Source organism: Musca vetustissima, unplaced genomic scaffold, assembly GCF_032173495.1.
Source record: "Musca vetustissima isolate MV318-11 ecotype Yass unplaced genomic scaffold, APGP_CSIRO_Mvet_v1 utg15442, whole genome shotgun sequence".
NCBI lineage: Eukaryota > Metazoa > Arthropoda > Insecta > Diptera > Muscidae > Musca > Musca vetustissima.
In genome coordinates, this window is record NW_026889539.1 from 19,820 (window position 1) to 44,017 (window position 24,198).

A 24,198-nucleotide genomic window follows, 5' to 3' on the forward strand; every position below is an offset into this window, starting at 1 on the left:
TGACATAATAAATATACCTCTTATTTAAATTGGACTTTCCAAAAGCCCAGCTTACGATCATATGCCGCAGCCACATATGGCAAACGATGATGCCAACATAGGCCAGCATACAATTTCAAACCGGCTTCCACTAATGGCACTGAAGATTTGGCCGTAAACACTTTCAAAGTAATATCCGGTCTTCCTATACTAGCCGTTACCAATTCGGTGTTGGGTGCAAATCGTACACATCTACCACCATCTTCATGGACCTGTTTAACATCTGACGGGGAACAGGGTTTATGTGATAAATCCCATGTGACTACATCACCATATGCCAACGCCGTTATAAAATGACAATTATTCAGCGACCAATCGGCAGACATTAGGGGTCCTCGTGGTGCTTCCAATGAAATAATTGCCTGTTGCGAACGTACATTATACAAATGGACAACACCCTTTTTCTCTGCCACTAAAACTTTATGCGGTTCCTCGGGATGCCATTTAACCGACATACCAGCCGATGATAAACAAAATGTTATAACATTTTCATAATGCGACTCCGATGACCAGATTTTACATGAATGATCATCACTAACGGAGGCTAAAAATTCTCCTTCCGTATCCCAGGCAATATCATTAACATAATTTGTATGGGCCTTTAAAGCCTGCACAGTATCGGCATTTTGTAAATCTGTACGAAAGATACGTAGCACAAAATCAGCACCAGCTGAACAGAAGGTAACAGTTTTGGGTACGGACATCAGTGATGTTTCTGGATGAAATGCAAGGGCATGACAACGACTTTCATTGTATATATCCTTTAGGCGTTCCCATTCAAAGGTATCGTTTTCTGATTCTTCCTGAAATGGAGTAAATCATGAGTGATTTTTTATTTCAAAAACAACAACAATTGAGCTTACTTACCGGGAATCTTGCTAACCCTAATATCAATTTTTTATCGGAGGCAATACATATCAGACTTGAGGCAAAATCTGTTGCACATATCTGAAAGTTATATATTTGCTCGGTAAAGCTTAGCAAATGGGTGGGTGGTGTTCTCATTTTCAGGTTTTCTTTAATAAATATGCAAAATTAAGGTCTGTTTGCTTTCAGTTTTTGCGCGAAATAAGCTGCTTCTTCTTCTTTGTTAACTTCATGTAATAATGAATAATAGCCAAGTTGACCATATGATGGAGAGAGTAACCAGAGAACACATAAAACAAACGTTAATAATAATCCCGAATTTTAAAACCTAATTTAATGCGAATATAATTCAAAACAGGACATGAATGTTCACATTCTATATTTTTTAGTAAAAATAAATAATTCTTCTCATTAAGATTATTAAAAATGCAAAAGCGTCTTCTCGACCAATTGCATTGATAACACCAATAAGCCGGTGGTTATGCTGCTTCTTCTTCTTTATTAACTTCATGTAACAATGAATGATAGCATATTTGACAATATGATGAAGAGAGTAACCAGAGAACACATAAAACGAACGTTAATAATAATCCTGCATTAAAAAAATAATAATTTTATGCGAATATAAGACAAAACATTTATTAAAAAATAAATAATTCTCCTCATATAGATTATAACAAATGCAAATGCTTCTTCTTATACCAATTGCATTGATAACACCAATAGCGCAAGTATAAATTGATGAGTTGCCAACTAGAAAGCCATTTATGTCAAATGCACTGGAATCTTATTGGAATATTATTCTTTATTGGGGAGGTCATTGGTGGGAGAGAAATTGTTATTTTTTAATAAAAATGTTCGCAATTTGTTCTACATTTATATTAATTACAGGAAAAATCATGTAATTTATTATTTAAAAAAATAAATATTTCTTATCATTCTCAGATATAATAACAGATGCTTTTTCTTTTTCTATCAATTACATGATAGCATATGTGATAACGATATAAGAGTTGCCAACTAAAAAACCAATAATGTATATAGAATTATTAGAAAATTATTTTTTGGAATTTTGCGAAGAAATATGTTTTTGTATAACTATTTTAGTCTTAAGCAATTGTGAGAAACCACAGGTCTTTATAAAAACCTATTTATATATAGAGACCACAGTTCTTTATAAATATTTTATATTTATGAACATTTTATAAAATTTATATTGGAATAAGAAATCAAAATAAATTTCAATTTAGATTTTCATCATTACAACTTCACCTGCTTCGTGGCGGGACAAAAACGGAAGTAAATTTCAATCCTTAATATAATAATTTTCTCGCAAGTAACAGTATGGGTGAGATTTACAACCACTTCACATAAATGAAAACACTTTCCCCTCGCGGTGAGAACTCACTTAAGAGCCTATAATGAAAAACAAACAACAATAATAACATCTCAAAAAGGATGTAGGAGGATGTTTTCAAATTAGCTGCGTTTTACACCAAATTATTGCTGCTGTTGGTTGTTGTTTTTTTTCGTGTTTTCTTTCACACAATGTGTTTTCTTGTTGTGTGATCAAAAAACGATTCCCTAAAAAAGGATTCCAAAAAAGGATATTTATTTTCTTTTTTTGAAGGGGGGATTGTAATGAAAATGAAATTTGTTTTTTGATGATTTGAAAGTTATGGCTATACATATGGTGTTTAGTGTTTTTTTTTTTTGAGAAGATATCAGAAGGATGAGTGAAAAATGAAAGGATTTCCACCACCAAATGTTAACAGGTTGTGTTGGTGGTGGTGGCAGGTTTTTGAAATTTCCAGACAGATTTTATTGATTTGTGTGTGTGCTTGGCGGAAAACAGGAAGTAAATATCAAGGATGCTGTTTGCCTTTTTAAAGGATGTGACTTGTTGAGGATATAACGGGATATAGGTAAAAGTGATTTTTTTTATTAAATGCAGACATTTATCAGAGAGACAGGAAGACAGTGAAATAAAATGTAGATATAGGGTTTTTTGGCAAAAAGGGAAAAATCTGAAAAAGGAAAAAAAATTGTGAAAATTGAAAAAGTTAAAAAAATTGGGATATTCAGTTGTATACCATGGCCACATCCCAATGTATTGGATAGTTGTGATCCACAATAATTATATAATTTTTTTCAGGTTTTCTTTAATGAAATTATTAAAGGCCTGCTTTCTTTTAGTTTTTGCGCGAATTAAGCCGATTGTTATGCTGCTTCTTCTTCTTTATTAACTTCATGTAACAATGAATGATTGCCCATTAGACCACATGATGGAGAGAGTAACCAGAGAACACTTAAAACAAACGTTAATAATAATCCAATATTAAAAAAATAAATTATATGCGAATATAGGTCAAATCAGGACATGAATGTTCACATTAAAAAAACAAATAACTATTTTCATTGAGATTATAACAAATGCGAAAGCGGCGTCTACCAATTGTATTGTCGGTTGTTATTCTGCTTCTTCTTTATTAACTTCATGTAACAATGAATGATAGCCCATTTGACCATATGATGGAGAGAGAACACTTAAAACAAACGTTAATAATAATTCACCATTTAAAAAAAAATATATTGTATGCAAATATTAGTCAAAACAGGACATGAATGTTCACATTCTATATTATTTATTAAAAAAATTAATAATTATTCTAATTGAAATTATAACAAATGCAAAAATGTCTTCTTCTACCAATTGCATTGTCGGTTATTCTGCTGCTTCTTCTTCTTCTTTATTAACTTCATGTAACAATGAATGATAGGCAATTTGACAATATGATGGAGAGTTTATGCAGAGAACACACAAAACAAACGCTAATAATAATCCATAATTTAAAATAAATAAATTGTATGCGAATATAGGTTAAAACAGAACATGAATGTTCACATACTGGTTTCTTTATTAAAAAAAATAATAATAATTCTTCTCATTGAGATTATAACTAATGCGAAAGCATTAGTTATTGATTGATAAATAAACCATGCTTCTTCTTCTACTTCATTAACTTCATGTATCAATGAATGATATCACATTTAATCATATAATGGAGAGTGTAACCAGATAACACATAAAACAACCGTAATAATCGATCATATAGGGGTCTTTTGGCAAAATGGGAAAAATCTGCAAAAGGAATAGAAAATAAATTTTTAAAAATTGGAAAAGTAAAAAATGGGATATTTAGTTATACACCATAACATCTTTTAATGGATAGGATAGTTGTCATCCACAATAACTATACAATTTTTATTTTAGGGATTTCTAATGCCTGCGGACATTTTACAAATAAATTGTGGGTGGCTACCAGCCCGATTTTTCCAATAAAAATAATACAAAACAATAATACAATTACCATTAGGACCTCATGCCACGCTTGCCAATATTCCATTTGCCATACGACAACAAAAGAAATACTCTTCTTAATAGAGACATCAATTCAAATGAAATAATTGAAAAAAAAAAAATTCAAAAAAAAGAAATAAAAACAAAGAGAAGTTTAACTCCACAGGATAATTGCCAGAGGACAGTGCATAAACCCACCAAACACAATTCAACCAAAAAAGCAATGACTTCACCATAGGAATCCTTTTTCTCAAAACACACTGTCACACACACACGCAGTTTCATGTAAGGTAAGACACTACTCCTTTGTGTGACAAATGAATGCGACAAACAAAGGAGAAAAAATGCAAAATTTAATTGTATTAACCCGAGATTTAAACAATTGTTTTTTATTGTTATTGAAATCATAAAAAAGATGCCGATGCATTGATTCCCAGGATTCTTAAGTCTGTTGCCAATGATGTACCTGTTCAAATTTGTTTTAATTTAAATTTCGATATTCTCACTCCCGCCGTTTTCTCACGAACAAGAAAATATACCCATGGAATTGCTTGCTTGTGCATGGGTGTGTGTGTGGTGTGTTCGTTTGTTTGAAATCCTTTTGTAATGCAAAGACCTCAAGAAGGCAATGTCAATGCCTTGAGAAATAAAAAAAGGATCACTAAGAACTTGTAAATATTGTAATTGTATACGACACGTTAATTTTTGCCGAATAGCGTGGGATTTTCAATGACATTGGGAAACGTATTTTTTATTCATAGACGTTTAAGATTAAAAAAAATAATTTTTTAAAAAATATTTTTTTAATTTTAATTGAAAAAATATTGTTTAAAAATTCAGAATGAAAAATATATAGTTCGTGATATTTGGACCCTCTTGACCGATTAGAGATCAACTTCTTCCTTACACTGACATATTTTCCGAATATTTCCAATATTCAGTGCAGAACTTCTAATTACTTGTCCAGATGCCTTTCACCGTAGGTTGTATTGTGATGTTCGGCTTGTGGCCTATAGATCGACTCGAAAAAAAAAACAAAAAATTAAGTTATCGGTCCACTTCATCAAAAAATTATTATCTGATAATCACCCAAAACCATACCTGGATCCTCATGGAAAATTTCAAAGCGAACAGTGCTATATTTTCGCCCTCTAGTGTTGTAATGGGTTACTAAACAATATCTGAATACGTAAGATCCTGTGAAAATTGAAGTTTAACGTCCACATCCGAGTACATACGACAACATAATTGGTATCAATTTAAAGGTCAACCACTCCTCATGGATGATAGTATATCCATGAGGAACTTCTCGGGTCTATGTCCTTCAGGAGTAAACATTAACCTGCTAAATATTGACCGATCTTTGTGAAAACAGGCATGCTTATTCTTTGGCCCGATTCCCTTCTCCATGCAAAATTTCGCGATGTTTGGGTCATAATTGCGGCCTCTAGAGCGACCAGAAAAACCGACAAAAATTTAGTATTTGGTCCATTTTATCCCCTAAATATTGACCGATCTTTACCAAAAACCATAGGGGTCTTCATTGGGCAGAACCCATCCTACATGCAAAATTTCGTGAACTGTGGCCTGTATCGTGTTTACAAATTATAATGGACAGACGGACGGACGGATCGACACATATGTCTAGATCGACTCAGCTAGTCGAGATATGACGATCGGTATACTTAAAGTTGGGTCTAGGACCAATATTTCGCTGCGTTACAAACTCTTGGGGCTGCACAAAGCTATAATACCCTGACAATATAGTTGTGTAGGGTATAAAAATCCAACACAGCAAAGCACTTCAAAAATATTTTTAAAAAAATCCAAACCTCTGGAAGAACTTCAAAAACCTGCTAAACGGAACTAATTATAATTCCATATCCTTTTTCTTTTATTCGCTGATCTCCCCCGATCTCCTAAAGACACACAAAAGAAAAGAAAAATAAAACTCTCAACGTCGATGTCTTCGTCGTGTGTCAGACACTCGCTTCGTGGGATTATTTATCGATGCTCTTGAATCCGCAGCCATTGAAATCTTATTTTTTTTCACACACTTGTTCCCACAGCAATATTTATGAGAGGAGTGGGTATGTATGTGTGTGTGTGTGAATAAACCTGATTTATCCTTTTGGCTGCCAAAAACCAAACTCAAAACGAAGAACATCTTCAGGTTCTCACATACGCCTCCACCTTCGTTGTGTTGTTACATTTTCGTTTTGTGCCAGACAGAAAATAATAACAAAGATGATGATCGTGTTCTGCCAGTCGTTCCTTGAACGAACGTTGGATGCAAAAATCGTCTTTTATCTGGTGGTGTTGTTGTTATTGTTGTCGTTATTGTAATTATTATTATAATTTTTTCGGTTTTCTCACACATTTGAAATATGAGCTGAGAAAAAAAAAACGAACTCTCACTGCAGGTCGGTCGTTTGTTTGACTGCAGTTATCCCAATGCAAGGTAATTTTCTGATATTAAAAGCAAAGGAAAAAACAGAGTTGCCAAATTTTCGTTTTGAATGTGGGACACAAAGTGGCGTACTAAATAATTTGCTAGTATAACAGTTTTTTTATAGAAAATTTCTTGCATCACAATTTTTCTTATACTATAATTATTTTCTAGCCGATTTTCCAATGCAAATTTTTTTGTAAAACAGATTTAAAAAAAATGTATAGAACAGTTGTTTATAGATATTTTTTTTTTTTGTATAACAGTTTTTAACATTTTTTGTAGGGCAATCTTTTTGTCTAACATATAATCTTATATGTATATAAATTACTTTGTATAACAGTTTTTTACATAGAAAAAATTATAACAGTTTGCCACAAAGAAAATTAGTCGCATAACAGATTTTCTTATAAAAATATTTTGTATAACAGTTTCTTATAAAGAAATTTACGTAGGGGTATCCTTACATATAACAGTTAATAATATAAAACTATTATACATAGAAAAAAGTATAACTGATTGCCACAAAGAAAATAAGTCGTATAACAGATTGTCCTATAAAAATATTTTGTATAAAAGTTTCTTATAAAGAAATTTACGTAGGGGTATCCTTACATATAACAGTTAATCATATATTAATTGCTTTGTATAACAGGTTTTTTTACATAGAAACAAATATAACAGTTTGCCTCAAAGCAAATTAGAAGTATAACAGATTTTCCTATATAAATATATTTTGTATAACATTTTATCTTAACCAAATTTGTTAAACAACAATTTATAAATAAAAGATTTTTAACATTTTTGCATATAACAGTTTTAATATACAATTTTTTGTATAACAGTTTTTCTGATAAATAATTTTTGTAGGGGTATCCTTTTGTATAACCGATAATCATGTATAAAATATTTTGTATAACAGATTTTTTACATAAAAATTAGTCGTATGACAGATTTTCTTATAAAAATATTTTGTATAACAGTTTTTAATAAAAAATCATATTATAATTTCCTGCATAAGAAAATTATAACTGACTGCCTCTAATTAGTCGCATAACAGATTTTCTTATATAAAAAAATATTGTATAACAGTTTATCTTATAAAAAAAACATTTTGTATAACAGTTAGGCACATAACAGATTTAAATGTGCATTGTTTTGTATAACAGATATTCTTATTATTAAAAACTTCGTGTATAACAGTTTTTTTCTTATAACAAAATTATTTTATTACACATTTTTAAAGAAAAATTTGTATAACAGTTTATATAATAAAAATCAATTGTTGTATAACAGAATTGCATATTGAAAATATACTGTTGTACAGATTATATAACATAAAAATTGTATGTATAACAGTTTATTTATTTAAAGTGTTGTTGTATAACAGATTTTGTAATAAAAATTAGTACCGTATAACATTATATACAAGATGTTGTATAACAGAATATAACTTTGAGAATTTTATATAACAGTTTATATAACAAAAAATAAGTCGTATATAAATTTTATTTATGGTATAAATATTTTTTAGATAACAAATCGTCTTGTGGAAATTTTTGTTGTATAACAGTTTATATAATAACAAACGAGTCGTATAACATATTTTATTCATTAAGAATATTAGTATAACAGTTTTCCTAATAGAAGACAAATTAATGACTAATATTTCTTCACAAAATTTATTGTATAACAGACTTTCTTACAAGAATTTTGTTGTATAACAGTTTTATTTAATTTAAATGTTACAGTATAACAGATTATAAAATAAAAAATGTCTCATATAACAGAATTACATATAGGAAATTTTTGAAAATGAGTCGTATAACAAAATTTTGTGTGACAATTATGTTGTATAACAGTTTATATATAATGACAAACGAATCCTATAACATATTTTATTTCTTAACAATACTAGTATAACAGTTTTGCTAATAGAAAAAAGATTAAGAACTAATATTTCTTCACAAAATTTAGTGTATACCAGTTTTTCCTTCAAGAAATTATTTGTATAACAGTTCTTTTTTTGAGATTTTCTTATTTGAAATTATTCGTATAACAGTTTTCGTAATAGATTTTTTATAACATTTTTTCTTTAAATATATTGTTTGTACAACAGTTATTTTTTAAATTTTGTTATTACAAAATATTCGTATAACAGTTTTGCGAATAGAAAAATAGGTAAGGAATAAACATTTATAAGTAAAAATGATTATGTATCAACTTTTCTCTCAAGACAACTATTGTATAACAGTTATTTTGTTATTAATCATTTTTGTTGTATAACAGTTTTTATAGAAAACTTTTTGTATTACAGTTTTATATTTGATTTATATGTGTTTAATAGTTTATAACAAAATAATAACAATTTAAGATAAAATTTAAAATTTCCATTGTTTCCCCACCCAAAAAAAAATCCCCACATGGCAACCCTATGCATAATTTCATCAGTTATTAAAATCATTTAAGCCAACAATAATCAGAATATCTCCTTTACGGCTACTCCTTTACAACGGACCAACCAACCTTTCACTTATCTTTGCTGATTTTCTTCCCGCACAGAGGCATTGATGAAATCGAGAAAAAAAGATCACACGATCATTCTCATGATCATTGTCCGTCCGTTCGTCCGTCCAACTTCATTATCGGCAACAACAATCGCCTGTATAAACCAGAACAACAACAACAACACTACCACCTCGAATATGCACATCATTTATTGTTGATGGTTTTGTTTTTTTTTCGAATACCATTTCACTTGTTCCGTCTGTTCGATGGCTGTCGGGTTATTTGGCTGGATGGCTGTCTGACTGGTATTTCGAAAAATTCCCACAGATCCTTTCCATACGAAAATCGTACTGATCTGTGTGTGTGTGTTTTGATTTTCTTGTTGGTATTGCAACTACTTGTCGGTTGTTCTGACTGTCTGTCTGTACGTCCTTCTGACTGTCTGACAGACAGTCAGGTTGTTTGTTTGCTTGGTCGGCCAGTTAACCTTTTGCAAGATGCTGTTATCGGCTGTTATACATTTGCTCTGCTTAATCAAATAACTCGCTCTTACTCACTCTCTCTCTCTTTCTTTCGCTCTTTCTCTCCCTCTATTTATCTGCGGCTAACAAGTGCAGCATTGTGTGTTGTCACACAGATCCTTATGGCTGATTTAACTGTGTAGATTTACCTTGCCTTTGTTGTTGTTGTTGTAACATTTCCTTGTAGTGATTTGTGTTTGTTATTGTTATTGTTTTTGTTGCTGTTGTTATTTGTTATGTTTTGCCATGGTTTATCGCTTATTCAAAATATTCATGTAGATTCATGCAGTGTGAGTGTGTGTGTGCATTTCCTTGGAAAAACATAGCCTTTGATCGTTGCTTTGTTGTGTCGCGTTCGTGTCTTCCAATTGAAACCTGTGAGAATTTCCCAGGATACTTAAGGATATTTGAGTCAAACAACAATAACTATTTTTATAGCGTTTCAATTTTGTGTTTTTTGTTGTTGTTATACTTTCGTCACTGTTAAGGACTACCTCCCCAAGCTTTGAGGTGTATAATTTACGCCATTTCTATCTTCTTAGATGTTGTAGTCTTTTCTCAGGCTCCTTCTTCGGTATATAAATCCTAGATACTAACATCAAAAATTGACTGAGAATAAAATATATAGACCACTGTCGCGGAATTTCACCTCTTCCGGGTTGATAGCCTCGAAAAGGCCCCTGTTAAGGTGTTTTATGTGTACTCATTGCCATTACAAGACCTGCACTATGTTTCCTATATTATATTTCACCACTAACACCCCGAGCTTTGAGGTGTATAATTTACGCCCTTGCTATCTTCCTTAGATGTTTGCGTCTATTCTCAGGCTCCTTTTCCGATATATAAATCCTAGATACTAACATCAAATATTGATAGAGAATAATTTATAGGCTGCTGTCGCCGAACTTGACCTGTTCCGTTTCCCCAATACATCTCCGAGCTTTCATGCGAACAATTGACGTCATTTCTATATTCCTTAGATGTTGTAGTCTTTTCTCAGGCTCCTTTTTCGGTATAGAAATACTAGATAATAACATCAAAAATTGATAGAGAATAATTTATAGACTGATGTCGCCGAACTTGGCCCCTTCCGGGTTGACACCTTCCAAAAGGTACTTCTTAAGGAGTTTCGTGTGTACTCATTCCAATTACAAGGCCTGTACTATGTGTCCTATATTATTTTTCACCACTACCTCCCTGAACTTAGGGTGGATAATTTACGTCCATGCTATCTTCCTTAGATGTTGTAGCCTTTTCTCAGGTTCCTTCTCCGGAATCGAAATCCTAGATACTAACATCAAATATTGATAGAGAATAATTTATAGGCACCAATATTTGTCCTAAATTGCGTTATTTTTGTCACTACCTCCTCGATGTGGAACATGTTTGCGCCCTTCCTTAGATGTGCTACTCGTTTCTCAGGAATCTCCTTCCGAAGCCATGATAATCATGAGTTGATTTAGAAGTCCTGCCATCAGTACCTGTGCCACCTTATTTATAGACTACTTGTCCTAGACTTATAGGACCATTCCAATGCGGCTTCAGGGCTGGCAAATTCACCATTGACTTGGTTTTCACATTGCGCCAAATCTTGGAAAAGACCCACGAAAAACACATAGACACATTTCACCTATTCGTGGACTATAAAACCGCATTCGACAGCTCTATCCGTTCAGAGGCGTTAAAAGCCATGCAAAATTAATACGTCTATGCAGGATAACTTTAAGTGGCACAATGTCAGCTGTAGTTAAAGTCGGAAAGGACCTATCGGAGCCCCTTTAATGCCGAACGAGGTTTCAGACAAGTTGACAGTTTGTCTTGTCATCTCTTAATTTCCCGCTGGAAAAGATCATGCGAGAGACAAAGGTGAGCAGAAATGACACTATGTACACCAAAAAACATATGTTAATCACCTGGTAACATCGACATAATGGGCCGAACATTGAGAGCGGTAACAGCCACCTTTGAACAAATTGAAAAGGAGTCTGCCAAAGTGGGTCTGGCTGTAAATGGCGATAAGGTGAAGCTGATGTTAACAACGTGCAAATCGTCCAGTACATTCGGACCAAGTGTGGAACTTGAGAACTACAGCTTCGAGGTAGTGAAAGATTTTACATACTTTGGTACCACCTTAAATAAAACTAATGACATCACTTTTGAAATTCGGAGGAGAACAGTGTTGGCCAACAGATGCTACTATGGTCTATGTATCAACGTGCAAGTCGTCCAGTAGTCTCGGATCAAGTGTGGAACTTGAGAACTACAGCTTCGAAGTAGTGAACGATTTTATATACCTTGGTACCACCACAAATGAAACTAATGGTATCAGTTTTGAAATTCGGAGGAGAATAGTGTTGGCCAACAGATGCTACTATGGTCTAAGTAAGCAATTCAGAAACAACAGATTGGCCAACAGATGCTACTATGGTCTAAGTAAGCAATTCAGAAACAAGGTCAGTTCTCGCTAGACCACTACGCTCTACAAGACGCTGATAGTAGCGGTGCTGATTCACCTTTATTCATTGCAACCATGATAGTTTTAGACACTAACAACAAAAGTTGGACTTATTTATAGACTGTTGGCACTACACTTTACCTGTTATTTTGGCCAATACCTGCTCGAGCTGGATGTGTAACTGCTGCCTTCCTTAGGTGTGATAACCTTCTTCAAAATCGAAGTCTAATTCGTCCTAGATAATAATATAAAAACGGATAGGGAAGATCTTTCGTCATTGCCTAGAAGACCTTATACACTATTATGCTGGCAAACGTCCTGACCTCCATAAGGTTCTCGAAGAGTGAGTGAACAAGTCTCAGAAATCGAATCCCAATGCGTAGTTTCCCATCGAAGCATTATTATCCTAGATATTACCACCAAAATTTGATAGGGAAGATTTTTTGTAAGAACCTGATCTTATTAGTAGACTACCGGCAGAATAATTTACTATGTCCTCGATCTGGTTGGGGAAAATTTAAGCGATTGCTGCCTTCCTTAGATCTGGTTTCTCAGGCTTCAGCACCGAAAATCGAACACTGATACGCCTTTAACCGTAGCAAACTTGGTAATCCTAGATACTAACATCAAAAGTTGATAGGCGAGCATTTGTCATCGGTAAGAGACCATACGATCAATACGTTACTAGAAGTTCAATAGAACCTCATTCAGAATTATTTCGGGAGGAGTTTTTTTAATGATTTTATAGCCCGTCTTTTGAAGGTTAGGGCTAACGAAAATAATATGGATGTAATTGTAGTGGGGCCACCTGTGTATCTGACCTTTTATTTCCCTTACCTTATGAGAATTAGGTTCCCAAGTATTTTGGTGGAGATCATTTCACATCTAACACAATTCCCACACAAATTAAAATATTATAATATATGTCACAATTTCGCGTACCACTGTAAAACGGAAGTGCGAACGCGGCAGCCTTAACATTGATAGTGAAAATCATTTTTGCAAACAATTGTGAATGGTTGTTTGGTTCAATTAAGGAAGTGACCTTGGTGATATAGCTTTTACATTTTTTTTATTATTATTATTACTTTACGCTTAATTAAAAAGCTCGAAACAAAAAACAAAACAAACATCGCAACACATTGCCACCGAAAAAATGCGGCTGCTGATAACACAAAACATAAATCACAAACCCTATAAAAACTACGACAAATTCTCATAGTATTCTAATATTCGTCAGCATAACAGTTGAGTATTTTCTTGGGAATAGCTCAATTGTGTTTAAAAAAAATTTACAACGCAGTGTCTCCAAATCAGGCGTTTCGGAATATTTCGTAAAGAGATTAAAGCAAAAAAAATAAATAATTAAAACGCAAAATGTTTTCTTTGAAATCGCTAATTTTCGTAGTTTGTTCGATGACAATTTGTTGCCAATCGATTTCGGCGGCTAATGATGATGACACTAACGATTATGGCAATTATCGGCCCTCACCGAAGTTATCAGGACCGGTAAATTTGGCCCACAGTCCCGATGACATTACCCTCAATCAATTGGATGAATGTCTGGCCAAAATATCCAGCATCTATATGCAGGCATTGTTTAGCGGTACCCATTCACCAGAATTGGATGTGAATATGCGTAAATTGGAAATTGAACTTTTCGACCTGCTGGATTTATTGTATAAGGAACAACGCATTAAGGAATATATGAAATATGAATCGGAAGTTACACGACAAATGATTATCTATAATATGTTGAAGAGGCTATTTGGTTATGCCGAGGATGAGGAGGAGAAGAGCGAGTAAGGTATCCGAAGAAGAGAAGAGATTTTGAATTATGGATAAATCAATCTAAACTGTGATCTAGGCAGGTTCCTGTAAAAGTAAATTTCGGAAGGTGGAAGTTCATATTATGTTAACGATTTTAAGTTTTTTAAGGAATTTTGTAATATATTTATAAGTGAAATACAATAAAATATTATTGAACATAAAATTTATTATGAATTTTCTGTATGTCGTCATTACCTGTGTGACATTATTATTAGGAAGCTGGTGCCAAACTTAAGGGACTTAAAGTGTACTCATTCCAATTTTATGGCCTCTTATATGTGTCCTGTATTGTTATTTTCTTGTCACTACCTCCCGAGTTGGAAGTGATAGTTTACGTAGTTGCAGCTTTCCATAGACATGCGACACATTTTATTAGGCTACCGGCACCAGATATGGCCTCAAAATATCCATTAATGAGAGATATATGGTCTCAATATCAGTAACATGGTCTTAGTATCTCCTCGAACTGAGAGTGATTAATTTACGCACTTGCTATCATCCTTAGATGTGCTATCCGTTTTTCGGGCTCCCTCTCCGGAATCGAACCTTGATTCACAGTTATCAGCCATTCCAACCATAATGGTCCTAGATACTAACATCAAAAATTAATGGGGAAGATATTGACGGCTTACCTTATTAATAGATAGCAGGCATCAGATTTCACTCCCAATATATACTTGTTGAGGGAAGAGAACTCATTCCATGGCCTCATATATGTGTTCCACATTTTTCTTTTGCCACTAATTCCTCGATTTTAAAATGGATAATTTACATGCTTAATGATTTCCTTAGATGTGGTAGTCGTTTCTCAATCTTCGGAATCGAAAACAGATTCTCCTTTACAAACCATTGTAGCCATTTTAATCCTAGATACTACCACCAAAATTGATATTAAATATCCAGCACCAGATATGACCACAAAATAACCATTGTTAAGATATATAAAATTTCAATAAAATGGTCTCAGTGCCTCCTCGAACCGAGAGTGATTAATTTATGCGCTTGTTGTCATCCTTAGATGTGGTATCCGTACGTGACTGATTTTTTTTAGTAGTCTGCTGAGAAAGATAGGTTCTCGTTAAGGAATTAAAAGTGTATTCTACACTACCTCCCCGAATCGGGAGTGGATAATTTAAGCGTTTGCTATCTGCTTTAGATGTGGCATTCATTTCTCAACCTCCTTGTCTCGAATTGAACACTGATTCCCCGTTACACGCCATTGCAACCATGATAATCCTAGATACTAATATCAAAAGTTGATATGTGAGCTGAGTCATCTGTACTTGTGTGAACTTAGTAATATACTCCTGGCATCGGATTTGTTGAGGGATTTAAAGTGTACTCATTCCAATATCATGTTCTAATATTTATTCTGTATTGTAATTTGTTGCCAATACCTCCTCGAACTGAGATTTACGCGTTTGCTCCCTTCCTTGCGTGTTTTCCTTTTCTGAAATCAAACCCAGATTTGCCGTTATTCGCTGCAACCGTGGTAATCCTAGATACTAACATCAAACGTTGATAGGTAAGATCTATCGTCAGTGCACTTATTAATAGACTGCTGACAAAAGATTTTACCCTTAATTGGTCCTTGATAAAGGGTTTTTACGTCATCGCTGCATTCCTTAGATGTGGTCGATTTTTCATTGGCTCCCTCTGCCGAATCGAGCACTGATTTTCCGTTATACCCCATTACAATCATAACCGTTGCAACCGTGGTAATCCTAGATACTAACATCAAAAGTTGATAGGGAATATCTGGGGTCAGTACTTGGGCGACTTTATTAATAACTTCTGGCACCAAACTTGAAATCCAAGAGGTTCTCTTTGAGTGATTCAAAGTTTACTCATTCCAATTGCATGGCATCTTATATGTGTCCTGTATTGTTATGCTTCGTCAATACTTTCCCGTGCGGCGGGTGTATAATTCTTATTTGTTACCTTGAATGTGGTAATCGGCTTGTTGCAAACATAGTGATCCTAGATACTAACATCAAAAGTTGAGAGGGACGATCTGTCTCAATACAACTATGGTATTCCGTAGAAACTATGGTAATCCTAGATACTAACATCAAAAGTTGATAAGGAAGATCTGTTGTCACTGTGAATTGAAAAGTCAGGTTTATTCTTAGGCTGATGTCAGAGTGCACGCGAGAAGCGATGCTATGATATGCCCCTAGACGACGCTATAAACATATGCGTGTGTTTTTTTACGGCATAGCACAAAAGCTGTCAGAGTGGATGCTACGCTACAAGCGAGTGCAAGCGATAAAGCGTGTTGTGCAATGGCTCTGTTTGAGTTTCTTTTTGTTTATTATTTTAATTTACCGCTATTGATCGGTTTTTTGGCATCGTTCTTTTGCATCTTATCGAATTTTAATGTGGCATGGATGAATCTGTCGGGATTTTTGTGGACTCAATTCCAAATTTAATTAAATAATAATAAAATAATTTGGAAAAAATAAGGAAAATCGATGCAGAAATATTTGTTAATTTCATGAATTTTCATTTAAAAATAGCTTTGAAAATATTTTGCGATATGAAACATTCTTCCTCTGAATCCTTCTTGAGTCGATGTAAACCAACAACACGTTTTGCTCTCTATAGCACTCACTTTGACATACTATAGCATTGAAGTAGCATGAACTATTATAGCATGTAATATCGCATCGCTTCTCGCTTGCACTCTGACGTCAGCCTTAGACGCTTCGGCTTGCTGTGCGTTTTTAATTTTCTGGTTCAACCGGAGAACAGTTTTCAACTTTCTTTCTTGTCGTGGCCTTGGCAATGACCTTACTTCTACCACAATCGTATCTAACTCTTCACTCCTCCGACATTGTAAGACTGTTATGTCGGGATTGCCTTTGTTTTTCAACTCCTAGTTTGAAAGTTGGGTCAAAAATCGATTTAAGTTTTTTGATCATCCTTATCTTGGATTTAATTCAATCTTCTTCTGTACGAATTCATAAACGTTTGGAAGTTGCATATATACGAAAATCCCAGATCTTTGTATTCAATAAAAAACATCTAAATTATATTTTTTAAAAATTAATTTTATTTTTTGTTACAACATTTTTTTAAATAAAAATATGCAACACGCGTTTTTTTCTTATTTCCAATATTTTTTCATAATGAATAATTTTCTTTTCAATTCAAAACTTAATCAAAATATTTTTTAAAAACATTTTTTGCGAACAAACAAACGATTGTTTAACATCAAAATGAATTTCAAATTAATTAATTAAATACTTAAAATTAACAAAATAATAATAGTAAAAATAATCAAAATACAATAATAATAAAAACTTAATTGCTTCAAAACGAATTAAAACATAACTAAACATGATTTTTTAAGGAGGATAAGCAATTGAAAAAAAATTTACAAAAATTATATACAAATCACAGAATGAAAATATATAATAAAAAATAATTTTAAAAATAAAAATAATACAATTTTCTGTTTTTCAAAATTAAGGGACAAAAAATTAGATCGTATGAGTTTTACAAAAATGGGCGAGGGCCTTAAAGATTTCTATTAACAATTTGATATTAACATATTATCTTGCAGATGTCACAAAAAATTTAGATCGTAAAAGTTTTACAAAAATCCGAAGGAGTTATATTAACAATTATCGATTGCTTTCCGAATTTACCAAGGTCTCCACATACTGTCCTGATCTTCACCCTCCATTTGTGGTTCTTTGTGATATTTTTTCGCCGATTGTTCATCTTCAGAGCAAATGCTGGAATCAGCAGCCTCAGAGAAGGAACGCTTCAAGGAGCTATTGCCTGAAGACCCCGAGCTTGTGTTCAAATCACTTGTGCTGGAGGAAACCTGTTGCTGCTGCAAATGGGCAACACTCAGGACAAAGGAGTTCTCCGCCGAAGAGGGTGGGGTATTGAACACACCCAAAAAGCTATTATGTTTTTCCGATACAGAACGAGAGGTGGTGAAATCTGAACTGTTATGCATCATGGAATCTTCATTGTGACTAGATACTGAAGAAATTGGGCTCAGAGGTGGACTGGTGGTATTGTGGAAAGCTGGCTGCTGTTGTTGCTGGGGTTGATAGCTAGTGGTGGTGTTGGCAGTCAGATGGGTTTGAGGATACATATTGCTGGGATTCACCTTGGGTGGTGTAATCAAGGTGCTGGGAGGCTTGGAGAATGCACTCAAGCGCTTGAAATTGGCAGCAAAGTCATTGATCTGGGGAGATGTGGACTGGCTGGCGGGTTGTGATGGCCAGGCTGGGAAACCACTGTTGGAATTGGTGTTGACATTCAAGGAGGCAGCTTGATTGTTGTTTCCCGTATTGGGCATGATCAAGGCAAATTCTCCAGAGGGCAGACGTGATGGGATCAATTGTACACCACCCATTTGTATGGGTTGGGTGGTATTGAAATCTTGACTCAAACTGGGGAATAGACTGGTACCGGCATTGTTGCCCATTGGTAGAGGTAGGCTATTGGATCCAAAGAGATTGGCATGGCCGCCATTACGTTGGTAGCCATTATTGAAATTGGTCATGGCACCGATTTGATCCAAACTCGAAGCACATTGATTCAAATGACTGTTCAATCTTTGGCGCACTGTCTCATCAACTCCATCCAATTGGCTGACATAACGATTGACCTCATCGGCACATTCGGCAAAGCCAGTTTTGAATTTATGGATCACAGTGGGATCGGTTTGCAGGGCCATGCTCAATTGTTGGCGTTGTACCGATTGCAAATGTTTGACTGTCATTTCCAAGATATCGGCTTTTTCCAATTTGGTGTGACGTGCAGGCTAAAAAGAGAGAAAAAAAAAAACGGGAAATAAGTAACTGAATTTTTAAAAAAGATAAAATAAAGGTTATAAAAGAAGTTGGCAACCCTGAGAAAATCGACCAATGTGTGATGCAGATTCCCATGGCTTTGTTAAAAAGCCGCCCCATAAACTTATGGCCCTTCATTAATTTTCTTAAGACGTTCAATTTTTTTGCAGTTTTAAAATTTCACACATTCTTTTTTCTCTGTTTCTTTTCAGAAAGAAGACCAGTGGAATGAAGGAGTAGCAACAACAACAAAAAAGGATTGATAATGTTGTCCCGCCAGTCAAGGGCTTAACACACAGAGAGCTTCTAATTGATTGCCAGTTGGAAAGGCAAAAACAAATTTCAAAGGAGAAGAAGTAAAATGAAATAAAAAGAAAAAAATACCAACAACAACGCAGTAAAGAGAAGTAAAATGAAATAAAAAGAAAAAAATTAGTGGCATCTTTTGGAGATCATCTTGGCCTTGTTGTTTATGATCAAGACACGATTTTGAAGACCAAGACAAAAAATAATAACAACAACAAAGCCAGGCATGCAGACATTGCGAATTAAAGGCTATGGCTAAGCCACCTTCATACCAAAAAAGGTGGGAACAGAGATTCACATTTCAAGACCCCACGAAGAAAAATGATGGAGGTAGGGGGAGAGAGAGGGAGAGATGTTTGCTCTGTTTAGCAAGAATGATTTGGTTGTTGTTGTTTTTTTTTTTTTTTTGGTACTCTTCAATGAATTTTTGAAAAGGTTCCCACGCAGGTTTTTCGTAAAATTCTGGAATTCTTTTGCAGGAGGAGGATTTTTTTGTTTAGAGGGAACAGGTTTCTGGGTGCTATTTTATTTAAATATTTTCAAAAGGGGTATTGCCGTTTTTTGAAATTTTGAAAGTGTAGATAGTGTTTGGAATTGTAAAAAATACTTACGTCTTTCTTCATGGCTTCCAAAATCAACGATTTCAATTCATTTAGGCAATGATTGATGCGGGCACGTCTGCGTTTTTCCATAATTGGTTTGTTGGTCTAAAAAAAAGAGAATAGAAAATAGGAAAAATATTATTAATAATTGTTTTTTAAATATTTTTTTTTAAATAATACAAATTTTGGAATTTAAAAAAAATAATAAAAAAAAATTAAAATTAAGATTTTTTCTAAAAAAATAAAAAAAAATAATTTGAATTTTTGAAATTTTTTATAATCTTTAAAATTTTTTCATCATTTTTTATTATTTTGAATTTTTTGAATATTTTAATTTTGAAAATTTTTTGAAGATTTTTTAAATTTCAAATTTTTTGAATATTTTTAATTTACAATTTTTTTCAATTTTAAATTTTTTTGAATATTTTTAATTTTCAAATTTTATGAATATTTTTAATTTTCAATTTTTTTTAATATTTTTATTTTCAAATTAATTTAATTTTCCATTTTTTTGAATATATTTAATTTTCAAATAATTTTAATATTTTTTATTTTCATTTTTTTAATATTTTTAAATTAAAAATTTTTTTTTTTAAATTTTTTAATTTTTATTTTTTGAATATTTTTAATTTAATTTTTTTGGAATATTTTTTGTTTTCAAGCTTTCGGGTTATTTTTAATTTTTAAAAGTTGTTAATTTTCCATTTTTTTATTTTGGATATTATTTTTAAATGTATTTAATTTTGAAATTTTTTGAAAATTTTTAATATTCCAAAATGTTGATATTTTTTTTGAAATATTTTTAATTTTAAAAATTTTTGAATATTTTTAATTTTCAAATATTTTGAATATTTTTATTTTTCATTTTTTTTTTGAATATTTTTAATTTTCAAATTTTTTTGAATATTTTTGATTTTCAATTTTTTTTTGAATATTTTTAATTTTCAAATTTTTTGAATATTTTTCATTTTCAATTTTTTTGAATATTTTTAATTTTCAAATTTTTTGAATACTTTTAATTTTCAATTTTTTTGAATTTAATTTTGGATTTTTTTTAATTTTTTATTGAATATTTTAAATATTTGTTTTGATTCTTACCTTTCTCAATTCAGCCTTTGAGAGTCCGGCAGGGTTGGCCAGACGCCCCTGCGAGGTATTAAATTGTTGTTGTGATGTTTGACCAGAATTCGATTGCTGATAGTTATCGCTGTAACTATCAAAGTCATCATCGGAGTGGATGTCGTTTTTGTAATCCATTTTTGTTGGTGTTGAAATTATTTTTTTTTTTTAATTTAATAAAATAATCCAATATATTTTTGGTGATGGGGTAGTGATAATCCAAGTGGGTGATTTTTTATAAATCCATATGCAGCAGATTTTGGTTTTATAATTTATTTTTTGGTAATAAAACACAACTTGTTTTGTTTAACTTTGGTTTAGAGTTTGTTTGGAAAAAATTGCACAATGTTTTTTTGTTTAGTTAAAAAAATGTTGTTTTTGTTATTTTTTTATTCTTCGTATTTTTTCTAATATTTTGTTATAATTTTTTTTCTAAATATCGATAGAAAAAAATCCGAAGATTCCCGCGTAATGCGTTCGTTGTGAACTCCTGAAGGATACTGATCCTTAGCTGCCGCAACACAACATTAAGTCCCAACTATACGAAGCCAAAGCAAAAGAACACTCTTCATGTCCTTTTGTTAGGCACACACAACATTTCTATAGGTGTGTGAGTGCATGAGTGTGCGTGCACTAGTTATAGGGGAGTTTAATTTCTAAAGACAAGCCAGCCAGCCAAAACACAACACAACAAGAGTTTTTCCCACGTTCAGCTAACATAAGGTATGTTGGTTTGTTGTTGTTGTTCTTCTTCATCTCCCTCTTGTTGTTGTTGTTTTTGTTTGTGTCTTACCTGTGCATGCTCAAGGTAGCTCAAATTTCCAAATAACTGAACTCAATATAAGATGCCGTTGTATGATACTCACACACACTCTTATTCTCCCTCAATGGTAAAGATAACACTCTCTCTTTAGGTTTGTTTACCATTTATCTCACATGAGTGTCTCTTACGGTTAATGCCGGCTCTTTACTCAATTCCTTAGGCATTTATCTTGAAGACATTGAGCATGATCATTCAATGAGTGCAGTCTGTCAAAGTATCTCTAATGAGATACCATAGGAGCATTTTATCTTGAATGATGCTATTTTATCTGCTCTTTAAACACTTTATTGCAATAAAATCAAATTTCTTGTGTTATTTATATTTGATTTATTTTTTTAACAAATATTTTTTAATAAAATAAAAAAAATGTTAAATGTAGAGCTCCTCCTCGCTTGACAACAAAGTAACAAATGTTGTAAATTTTTTTCAAAGGGGAAAATATCATTGTCGGCATTTTTTTAAAATATTTCATTTTATAGTAGTAGTTTAAATTAACCCTCATAATAAAATTATCATGAAATATTTCATATATGTAGACGACATGACTGTCTGTCTGTCATCTGTGTGACATTTCTAATGGATGTGTAGTGTAAAGGGGATATTTAAATATTTTTGACACACATATAAAAAAATGACATGAACCCGGTAGTGATTATTTAAATCAATTATTTTTTATTTAGTAACAACAACACAAAAATGTGCAGTTATTTTTCGAAGAGAGAGGCATTTAAAACAATAGAGAGAGTGAGAGAATTAAAACGGGGTTGCCAATTATTAGACTATTTAGCTTATAAAAGCTCTCTTTTGACATTTGTTTGGAATATGGAAGAGATATTAAGCAAATTGACGTTATGTTGACATAAAACGTGTTTTAATAAAACATGCCATTGTTTAATAGTAAATTTGCCTTGGAATATATGTCAAATAACTGATATATTTTCGTACAATGAGGAATCAAACGTGAAAAAAATACTATTGCGATACTATTTCAGTACTTCAGCAACAGAAATTTAAGGAAATTTAGAAGATTTTGAACTGATGAGGATCATGAACTGATGAGAATCAGTGGCGAGATCCCAAACTATAATCTTCCTAATAAACAGTTGACAGACTATTTTGCAAAAAAAAAATATATTATTTAAAAACCACCTTCGATACCCCTAGTAAATATATTTATAAAAAAAAATACCCGAGTTATATACATATCCCTAGATGCGGCTTGTTGAAAAATTAGACCGTAAAAGTTTTACAAAAAAATGTTATTTACAAAACTGTATACATGCAGCTTTAATAGACCACGAATATGTTTTCATTAAAAAAAACCCTACATATCCTGCGTCTATAATACTTAAAAATAAATTCTTAAAAACTACACTCCCGAATGAATGACAATTTAATTCAAGATGAATGAAATCCTTGGCGTATTTGCATTTAAAGTTATTAATTTTTACCTTGTACAAATATTCTTAAATGATCCACTTCTATTATTCCTCTACTCCTTTTTCGAGGCCTCTTATTCCGCCAGTCCTTTTAAAATATATTAAGGGAACCCCCTCCATTCTCGATTTTAATTTTTCAAGATTTTCAATGAGCTGGTAAATCTGTACCAATGCTTGTTAAGGTTTGTAACTTTGCACATATATATATGAAGATTTAAAGTAGAAGAAAAATAATTTATCAAAAATGTTTGTTATTGTTTTGTTGTTGTTTTTTGTAATTAAAGAAAAGTCCTTATTTTTGATGGCGGGCATGATAACTCCTCACTGGAACATCGGAATCTGAAAATTCCAACTGTGTTAGAAAGAGTACATGTCTGGCTCTCGTATGAACTAGGATTATTGACTTCGCTCTAAAATTAAACAAAATGGCGGACCTTTGAAATAATATTTTTAAAAAATCGCCGATTTTTTTTTACCAAAACCCAAGTTAAAAAGTAAGGAAGATCTGCACCTATTGGCTTTATCCTAGTTCATACGATAGCTATACACACACACAGAGAAACGTGTACAAATTTGGAATCGATTGGGGTATTAGCTTTTGAGTTATCGTGCCCGCCATTCGTTTAGAGAAAACGCGTTTAAAGTTTGAGAAATCCTTCAGCCGTCACTTGATGCTGACACAATAAATCGGCTATATCTTCAAAAATTTTTAAGATTTTCACTTGAAATTTTGTAGAGACATTATTGAATTAGTGTAGATTCGAATTAAGTCAACAAAATGGGGGTCCCCTTAAATATAAATATTTTTATTATATATTAATCAAAGTAAAATTATTCGATTCGATTCGAATTAAGTCAACAAAATGGGGGTCCCCTTAAATATAAATATTTTTATTATATATTAATCAAAGTAAAATTAAATAAAAATAAAAACATATACTTTAGAAACTAAAGTTTCAGAATTCCCATTTCATTTTCAAATAGGCTTTCTAAGAAATAGTAAAATGAAAAGAAAAAAAATTTAGATTTTGTAAAAATATTTTGTATATATTTTTTATAAAT

General features: G+C 32.4%; 3 protein-coding genes across 3 annotated transcripts; 1 reads left to right on the top strand and 2 right to left on the bottom strand.

Moving 5' to 3' along the window:
* Nucleotides 1-20: 20 nt before the first annotated feature.
* On the bottom strand, nt 21-9,922 carry LOC133337228 (nucleoporin Nup37). The gene is made up of 3 exons (XM_061545479.1): nt 9,895-9,922; nt 907-1,055; nt 21-842 (listed from the first exon to the last, which is right to left on the bottom strand). Exons 1-3 carry the CDS (start codon nt 9,920-9,922, stop codon nt 21-23), a joined length of 999 nt encoding a protein of 332 aa, XP_061401463.1.
* A 3,655-nt stretch (nt 9,923-13,577) lies between these two features.
* Nucleotides 13,578-14,006, top strand: LOC133337229 (uncharacterized). Its single transcript, XM_061545480.1, has one exon. The coding sequence runs from the start codon at nt 13,578-13,580 to the stop codon at nt 14,004-14,006; it is 429 nt and encodes a 142-aa protein (XP_061401464.1).
* A 3,673-nt stretch (nt 14,007-17,679) lies between these two features.
* On the bottom strand, nt 17,680-21,013 carry LOC133337230 (protein deadpan). Its single transcript, XM_061545481.1, has 3 exons — nt 20,854-21,013; nt 19,765-19,860; nt 17,680-18,819 (listed from the first exon to the last, which is right to left on the bottom strand). The coding sequence occupies exons 1-3, from the start codon at nt 21,010-21,012 to the stop codon at nt 17,680-17,682; spliced, it is 1,395 nt and encodes a 464-aa protein (XP_061401465.1). The 5' UTR covers nt 21,013.
* Between the last annotated feature and the right edge of the window lie 3,185 nt (nt 21,014-24,198).